The 8935-nt window shown below is 52.7% G+C and overlaps 1 protein-coding gene across 1 annotated transcript; it reads right to left on the bottom strand.

The window, feature by feature from the left end:
* Chrng (cholinergic receptor nicotinic gamma subunit) lies at positions 1-5350 on the bottom strand. Its single transcript, XM_051190691.1, has 12 exons — positions 5296-5350; positions 4982-5121; positions 4850-4894; positions 4577-4686; positions 3858-4013; positions 3087-3184; positions 2211-2411; positions 1943-2057; positions 1604-1718; positions 751-967; positions 450-583; positions 1-174 (listed from the first exon to the last, which is right to left on the bottom strand). Exons 1-12 carry the CDS (start codon positions 5348-5350, stop codon positions 1-3), a joined length of 1560 nt encoding a protein of 519 aa, XP_051046648.1.
* Positions 5351-8935: the final 3585 nt, after the last annotated feature.

Here is an 8935-nt window from a genome sequence, read left to right as displayed (position 1 = left end):
TCAGTCTGGCAAAGGCAGGTAGGGGCGGGGGTCTCCAGGGAATGGCTGGTCAGGCACCCGATTATAGTGGGCCATGAGGAAGATGCCGGCAGTGCCACAGACGAAGAGGGAGAGCATGGCTAGGAAACAGACTCGGTCCAGCACTCGGCCCACCAGGAACCACTCCTCATTCCCCTGAGGGCAAAAACACATTGTGGACTAGAGGTGTGACCAGGGGCAGCATTTAGCCTGGCTCCCTCTGTCCCTGTTAGGTCTGGCCTCCATTCTCTGCTTTTCAGCCCTCTAACCCCTGTCTAGGTACCAACCTGTCTCCTTTCGTGGTTTCTGCCCCAGTGGTCACTCCTCATTTCCCAGCTCTGCTTTTTCCACCCCCAAACCTAAGCTGGATACCCCATTCATCCTGTCCCCATATCACACTAGAGCACTTGTCCCCCTCCCCCCCAGCTTACACTGTCAAAGTGACTTTGCTGGTGCCGGGCACGGGCCATGAGGTTACAGGCATCCACACAGGCCTGGATGGCTGGGGAGGCTTGCTTCAGGCTGCCACAGAACTCCAGGGTCTGTCTCATTTCAGGACCATTTTCTGATGGGAAATGGTCAGCGGAAGAGAGTCAGCAGGGATGTGAGTTCTCCCCCGAGACGTGGCCCCTCTCTCCAATTTGGACTCTTGCCCAGCACTTACCTGCCATGTCCGGCTCCATCTGCATTAACTAGACAGAACTGTCCCCAGTGGCACCCCTTGGGCCTCACCTAGCTTCTCCAGTGCTGCCTGCACCAATCCATTGCGGTGCCTCTGTCTGAAAAGGAGTTCACTGCGAGGGAGGTAGAGGCCCCCTTCCTCCCGAGTTGTGCTGGGCCACCCTGAGGAGGAGCCATTCTGGAGCCGCAACCGGGCATCCTGGACAGCAGCAGGGGCCAGTGGGCGCACGTGCATCCGTAACAGCTGGGGCAGGAGCCTCAGGAACACCTGCAGAGGGGTTGCTCTGGTAGGCCCTGCTTGGGCAGCCAGGCCAAGCTTGGGAACACAAGCAGGAGATGGGCATGAAGGAAGTGCCTTGGGGGCAGCAACTGGGTCCTGGTAGAGCTTGACTACTTTCTCCTGGACACAGAACCTGAGCTCTATGCCTTTGTTTCCTGCAGAATCACCAGGACACTTCCCCAAACAGACTTTTACCCTCTGCTTCCTGCTAGAACACTCTAGGCAACTGGGATGATGTGCCTAGGAAATCTACTCTTGTAACACTATTCCCAGCTGTCTGCTACAGGTGGGCTGCAGAGCACACAGGCAGCTGGGACAGAATCCTGTGCTTTCTGGGAACTGGGAAATACTGGGTAAGTGCTTAACTTCCTTGGGTCTCTGTTTCCTCTCTATTTAATGGAGACGACACACCAATATCCTCTTCAGGGATTTTATGAATGTTAAAGAAGTTGGTACATGTAATATATTCCCGGGCACTAACATTATCATGTGCCTACTTTGGGCCTGAAGATATGTATGGCATAGATTTGCTGCTGAATTAAGGAGGAGGGACAGGGATGTGGAGGGAGTCACATGTGATTGAGAAGGACAGAGGACACCCAAGTGAATAGGGAAGTGCCTTGCCTTGCGGACCCCCCGGGCCATGGAGTGTGTGTGAGGGGACCGCAAGGACACATTGAGCACGACCACAGAGTTCACGACGATGAGGATGGTCACCACCATGAGGAAGGTCAGGTACCTGTCCAGGGTCAGGCAAGCAGGAGGCTGGGTGTCCCTTAGACACCTCACACACAGGTACCACCCACCCTGCTTCCCTCAGGTCCCCTCAGGACAAATGCCTCAGGAAGGGAAGGCGGGTAAAGAGAATATAGCCCACTGGTAGGACACTTGCTTAGTAAGGCCATGGGTCCCACCCCTGCGTGGGTGGTGGGGGCTGTAAGCAGATGTGAAGGCTGGCCTTACTTGCTGATGAGCGGCACTGCCTCGGAGGTCTCAGGCACCTTCTTGGCCACGAGGAAAAGGAAGACAGTCTGGGCCAGGAGCACGTTGATGGCCACTGTGCACTTCTGGCCGCCCGCTGCCCATGACCAAGATGCCCTCAGAGCGTGTCCCACCCACACCCCCCTGAGGAACTCCCCTACCCTACAGGGAGCCCACTACCCTGTGCCATAATCAGGCCTGGCCTCCCCCATGAGCCTATGTGCTGCAGCCCTCCCACAGGCCCAGGTACCCTTGGCAGGAAGAAAGTAGATGAGGATGGCAACAGAGGAAATGAGCACACAGGGGGTGATGATGTTGATGACGTAAAAGAGGGGCTTGCGCTGGATGAGCAGGTAGAAAACCACCTTTTGGTGGCCTGCCTCATCTGCCGGTGCCACGGAGTCCAGTAGCATCTTGGCTGGTCGGTGTCTGATGGCCCACTCCCCATTCTCTGTGGAGAGCAAGGGGATGTGAGCTGGGTAAATGTATGGCCTGAACAACCAAGTCACAGGGGCAGCATGACCTTATTAAACACCAGCACATGGAAGGGGAGACTGGATATTGATTGCCCCTCCCAAAATTAAAGTAATTATTGTAGGAAAAGCCAGAACTTCTTTGGATCATGTATGTATGTATGTATGTATGTATGTATGTATGTATGTATATACATAGAAGCCAGAGGTTGACATCAGGTGTCTTCCTCAGTCATTCTTTACCTTTATATTGACACAAGGTCTGTCACTTGAACCCAGAACCTTGCTCTGGGAATCCCTTGTTTCTGCTTACCTTGTGCTGGGATTACAGGTAGGCTGCCATTTCTAACCATCATTTATGTGGGTTCTGGGGACCTGGATTGTGGTCTTCATGTATGTGCAGTGAGTGCTCTTCCCCACAGAGCCATCTTCCCAGATCTGCCTTTTCCTTTAAGGGTGGTGTCACTGTGTAGCCTAGGCTAGCCTCAGACTTTCAATCCTCTGAAGGGCTGGGATCACATACATGTGACACCATACCTGGCTTTCCGTTGGCATCTATTGAAAGCCATATTCTATGATACACTGTAGTTTTCATCTTGGGGTGTGTGGGAGGGCACAGCCGTGGCCTGGCAGGGTTTCCCAGATGGGGTTACCTGTGAAAGCCTCGGGGTCAATGAAGATCCACTCAATGACTTGTCCATCTTCCTGGCTCAGCTGCAAGTTGATCTCACTGGTGCTGTAAGTCTGGGACCTGTGGGTCAGGAGTGGAAAGAGGGTACAGTGAATAAGGGGGACCTGCTCATGAGGTCACAGACAGTCATGTGAAGGCAGCTGTGGGCACTGGGCTTTGAGATACGCAGCGTCTCGCTCTTGAGCTCTCCATCAAGCCTCAGTGGTGACATGCAGGGGAACACAGGCTCTTTGGCACTCAGTGCTACTGCCTGGCCAAGGGTTTAGGGCCACTACCGCTACCAAAGACCACAGGGTATAAATACAAGTCTACCATAAGAGGACCCTTGGGGTCCTGTCAACTTCCAACGACCTCTTGGAGTCATGCCAATTTCTTCCAAGACCCCCATTCACTCATTATGGATGAGAGAACTGAGACCCACAGGTCCCAGGTGTGGCTTGAGTCACATGCTGGCTTTGGCCAGGTTTCTCTTTTCAGGACAGCCTGCCTATTTATGGTTCTATGTGTGTTCTTACCCACATACTTCAGACATTAGTGTCTCCCCTGGGACAGAGGCAGGAAACTGGAGCAATGAAGGAGAATGGGTGAAAGGACACATTCAGGTGTCACCTGAGTAAGTACAGATGATGGATCCAGGCCACCGGGCCTTGAGGTGTCTCTGATGCTGGTCCCCCACCTCTACCCGGTCCCCTCCTAGCTCCCTGAAGCTCCCCAACTCCATCAGTGGTCTCACTGGAAGATGAGTGAGCAGTTCTGCCAATCGAAGGGGAAGTAGGTGACAGAGATGGAACAGGAGGAGCGGAAGATGGCGGGCGGCAGCCAGTAGATACAACCGTCAGGAGACACGAGCACGTTGCAGTAGAGGGCCACCTCGAAGACACCATCCACGCTGTGTGCACAGGACAATTTATAGAGCTGTGCGCAGAGGCCCACAGCCCCACACTAGCTCTCTGCCTTGCATGGATGGGGGCTGAGTCCCCACATTCCCGATGGGCCTTCACTGAATCACTCAGGCTCCACCCCAGCAACCTCCTGGTGGTCTCTGCTCTGGATCTGAGGGCTGGGCGAGACAGCGCCCTCACAATCACCTTGTAATCTCTGCTTCTCTTTCTCAGTGTTAATAACTACAACAGTGGCAAATTAGCTAACTCTATCAGGCTCTTGCAAGGACCTCGCCCTGAATGAACCATTTTTGTGCTGTCATGATGACCTCTCACCATTTCTCTGGTTGTTAAAATTGGCTCCTAATTGCAAGGATGGGAAAAGCTAACACATTACAGGAAGCCAGGACTAGAGTCAAGTCTCGTGCCCTGGACCGGTATCTATGCTTGGGGTCCCACCCTCAGCCTGGCACTTTTCAGCATCCTGCTCTCTCTTCTTCCTCTTTCTGCAGCTTTCCTCATGCTGCTGGACCCCAGTATCCTCCATTTCCTGCCCAAGCCCCCTCCTCACTTGTTCTCCAGCACGATATCTGGCAGCCAGACCATGGTGGATGGCATCCTCAGTATCCACAGGCCTTCGTAGTCTTGTGGGTCCCAGCGCAGGCGATAGTCACACCATTGCTACAGATGAAGAGGCAGTTGCCAGGCCTCTACCCTGGGCTACACAGGGCTGGGGAATAATAGCAGGCCAGCCTAGAGGGTCCAAGAGGCTGGGCAGAGGGCAGGGCAGACAGGAGCAAAGACAACTGAAATAAGCAGAAAGATATAGCTGGTGGCTTCTTACCATTTCTATCCAGACATTGGTCGTGAGGGCCTCCTCTCGTTCATTCTGGGGTACAGAAGAGAGAGTTAAATCCCCTATACCTTCCCTCCCGGAGGAGCCTGGTGTCCATCATTTTTCTCTCCTGCAGCTCACCAGGGAGATGAGGTTGGTCAGGGTAAGCTTCAGGCTGACATTAACAATATCTGAGTCACGCTCAGCGGGTCGCAGATGGGGGTTGTAGTTTCGCATCAGGTCGGCAAGCAGGCGCTCCTCTTGGTTGAGGCTCTGGGCCCCTGCAACAGACAGGGAGACTCATTCCAGAGGAGTGGGAGGCACAGAGGGGCAAGGTGGAGACTTGGGGCACTGGGACCAGGGAGAGCAAGATAACCCCTAGAAGCTCCATCACTGTAGCCTTGAACCCCTGATCTGTTCCTTCCACACACACACCCCGACCCTAAGTGTCACACCCAGGCAGATAGCCACCAGCAGCAGGAGGAGCTGAGGTCCCTGGCCTCCATGCATGGTGCCTCTGCTCCGCTCATCGATGGGTGGGACAGTACGTCTCCAGGTCTCGGGGGGTGGGGTAGGGTGGGCTGGGGTGTCACATGTCAGCCTACATTCCAGTCCCAGCCATCCCTGCCAGCTCTAGCTGGCCCCACCAGCTGTCTGACCACAGCATTGTCAGCTGTTGCAGGGGACGTACAATCTGGGCTCAGATTACCCGGGGCCAGCCGGGGAAGAGGGAGGGAATGGTCCCAGCAGAGACAGGACACCCTCGAAACGGTCTCAACAGGGACGGCCCACCCTCAAACTTAGTGGCTTCAGTTGTGTGTCTATTTTTCCCGCTAGGAGACTCAACAAATGGCCAAGGACAGATGGATGCGTGAGGGGAGGTGGTGCTGAGAAGGCTGGAGGGGGCGGATTGGTCATTCTGTCTCAGGGAGGTGTGAGGGCGTTGGGTAGGTGTGACTTATACATGGGGTACCCCATGACTTAGTATCTCCGCCCTTTCCCAGTAGCCCAGTGCCTCCGTGGGTCACTCCCTTGGTCCACTGAACCAAGACACAGGAATGAAGCACCTACAGAGTGTCTACCTTTTGACAGTGTCACACCCTGTTTTTATTTACACGTGTGCAGGGCTGCATCTTGGGAGCCATGTGGCCCACAGGCCACAGATTGGAGAAGAAAGCTGCATGTGGGTCGGTAGACCATGGCACTGAAAGTGAGGGGACCATGGCAGCTTCACCTGTGCCCTGAGACAGGGGACACAGACCCAGCAAGCTTTGGGATTAGGAGGGCTGAGAAGGATCTGCAGTGGGGGGGGGGGTTCTTGTGACTAGGCCTCCTGTGAACAGAGACTTGTCAGTGGGGCTGCAGTCCCTAAAATTATCAGACAGATAATGGGGAGACCCAGGGATGTGTCCAGCTGCTTGGGAGGCTCGTGGGCTGCTGGGGCAAGCAGGCCAGACTTTAGGATGTGTCCCCCAGAGCCAAAGGAGGAGAAGCATGGGGGAAAGGCTGGGGAATGAACCCCGTCTACTTTTAGCCTTGTCGCCACCAAATGGTGGGGTTGAGGCTGGCTAGGAGCAGGGACTTGCTGCTGGTTGTGTCGACACTTGGGCCACCTGTCATGTGGTCAATTATTCCAAGCAGTCCAGTCACTGTGTATTAGTATTTGGCCCCTAAGTGCTATCATAGGGAGCTTCCCTAGACAGGGTAGGGCACTGGACACCCCTAATTGCCTAGGGGACTATATTCCCCACCCCACGGGGTGTCTCTGATGTTGCAGTGTGTTTTAGAAATGTGAAGCCAGGCTCGGACTCAAGTCCTCCATGTGCCACCAGGACTCTGTGGATGGGGTCAGGTGGCATCTGTCTTCTTCTGTCATCTCTTGCATTGACACCTCTTCTGCTGAGTTACTTTGTGGGTGGCTTGTCCTTGGTTCCAGGTCTGCTCTGGGTTCCTGTTTCTTTTGAAAGTTCTCATTTTCCTGCAGATTCACTCATTAAACAGCCGGGAGACACTCTTTCCTGGAAGGTCCAAAGCCGGAGGTTCCTGTCTACCGCAGAAGCCTCTGGTCCTCTCATTTGCTCTCTGGTGTCCCCCAAATGCACTTCCTTCGTGAGTCTCTGACTCAGCTTCCATCTGGCCCACCTTTGCCAGAGATGAGCAATGGTCTCTATAGTCAGGGCGTGGTGTGAGCAGTGGCCACCTGCCCTCCCTCCAGCTCCATCCACCCTTTCCTTGGCTCAAGTGTCTGGGAGAGAAAAGGGAAGTGTAAGGCTGCTTTGCCCAACCCCAGCATGTATTGTGATGCCTTCCAGCCTGTGAAGACTGAGACTTCTTGGGCTGTTCCCTGTCCCCTCTGTGCTCTGGGACAGAGCTGGCTTGTCATTCTCAGCAGGGCAAGTCACTTAGGAGGGGTGGAGTCTCCTGGGAGAGTCCCGTGTGGAGAGGGAAAGCTACCGAAGGAAGAGAGAAGCATGTGTGTGGGTCTCTCTTTATTCCAGCCTCTGCAAAGGCTGGAACTAACTAGTGACACCTCCTCCTCAGTCCCCATGGGGAGTCAGCTCCTACTGCAGTGGCAATGCTGTACAATGCTTTGTCCATCAATGAATAATAACAAGAAAAAGTCTGTGTACAATCCAGGCACACACTTTTCATCCGGCTCAATTCCCGGATTCTGAACTTAAAAAATATGGCTCCCATCTCATGGATCAAATCATTACATGACTACATTGGTTCACAGAGGAGCCTGGTTTGTTGCTGTTTGCATGTTTATTTGTTGTTGATTTGACACAAGCCAGAATTATCTGGGAAGAGGAACCCTAGCTGAGAAAATGCACCGTCCAGATTGTCTGTGTGCGAGTATGTAGAGCATTTCTTGACTACGGTATAGATGTGAGTGAGCCCAGCTCAGAGAAGGCAATGCCACACTTAGGGAAATGACTCTGGATTGTATAAGAAAGCAAGCTGAGTAGGCTATGAACAAAAAACCAGTAAGTAGTGCTCCTCCATGGTCACTACTCAGCTCCTAACTCTAGGTTCCTGTAATGAGTATGGGTTTTTCCTCCCGCCGCCAGTCTTGTCCCGCCGCCGCGCCAGCCCCAAATAATGCACACCGAGACTCTGTATTTGATATAATCTGTTGGCCCATTACTTAAGTTCCTGGCCTGACTTCCCTCCATGATAGACTACAATGGTAAGCTGAAATAAATAAACCCTTTCCTCTCCAAGCTGCTTTAGGTCATGGTGTTTGATCACAGCAACAGGAACCCTAACTAAGACAAGATGCTCCAAGGTTTCATGGGAAGGTTTTTTTTTTTAAAGTTTATATTATTGTTGTATGATTATGTGTGTGAAAGCCCTTGCATATGCCATGGCTATGGTGTGTATGCCTGTGTGTGTGTGTGTGTGTGTGTGTGTGTAGGTCAGAAAGCAACAGAGTTTCTCTGGCTAGCTCTGGATGTCCTGGTACTTACTCTGCAGACCAGACTGACTTCGAACTCAAAGATCTACCTGCTTCTGTCTCCCAAATGCTTGCTTTTATTAAAGCCGTGTGCTGGGTTTGGTAGGAATCAAACTTGGATCATCAGGCTTTTGTGGTGGCAAAAGCTTTTGCTCACTGAGCTATCTCACTTGCCTCCCGCCATTTTTTCAAAGCCCACATTTTTTTTTGTAATTAATTAATTAACTTTTGGAGACACAGTCTGGTGTAGCCCTCAAGCCACTTACGTAGTTAGGGAACAATTATAGCTTCTGAGCCTCATACCTCTGCCTTCACAACTGCCAGGATTACCAGGCTGGAGACCCACCCCAGTGCTCTGTGTATACTAGACAATTGCTCCTCCACCTGAACTGGTGGGAAAGCTTTGCTTCATGATAAAGGGAGTAATAAATGGAGGCTCCTCTCCTACCAGAACATAGATGTAAAGTACGGAGCTGTGGCACTGGTTCCCAACCTGAGGCAGAAAACATGAGTAATAAGGCCAGAGAGATATGGGAGCCAGTCTAGGGTAGTAGATTATTTATTTATTTATTTATTGACAATGGATTCAGGACAACCATTGCTGCTTCTAAATTCTTACTGTGAGGAAAAGGACACCT

Source organism: Phodopus roborovskii, unplaced genomic scaffold (assembly GCF_943737965.1).
Source record: "Phodopus roborovskii unplaced genomic scaffold, PHOROB, whole genome shotgun sequence".
NCBI lineage: Eukaryota > Metazoa > Chordata > Mammalia > Rodentia > Cricetidae > Phodopus > Phodopus roborovskii.
This window is presented reverse-complemented; position numbering and strand designations above follow the sequence as displayed.

Excerpts from the sequence above, each read along its gene's own strand:
- Chrng (XM_051190691.1), bottom strand. The coding sequence starts at position 5,350 with ATGCATGGAGGCCAGGGACCTCAGCTCCTCCTGCTGCTGGTGGCTATC. Across the intron at positions 4,895-4,981 it reads TGACCAACCTCATCTCCCTG|AATGAACGAGAGGAGGCCCT; the intron begins GTGAGCTGCAGG and ends TCTGTACCCCAG. Across the intron at positions 2,412-3,086 it reads TGACCCCGAGGCTTTCACAG|AGAATGGGGAGTGGGCCATC; the intron begins GTAACCCCATCT and ends TGCTCTCCACAG.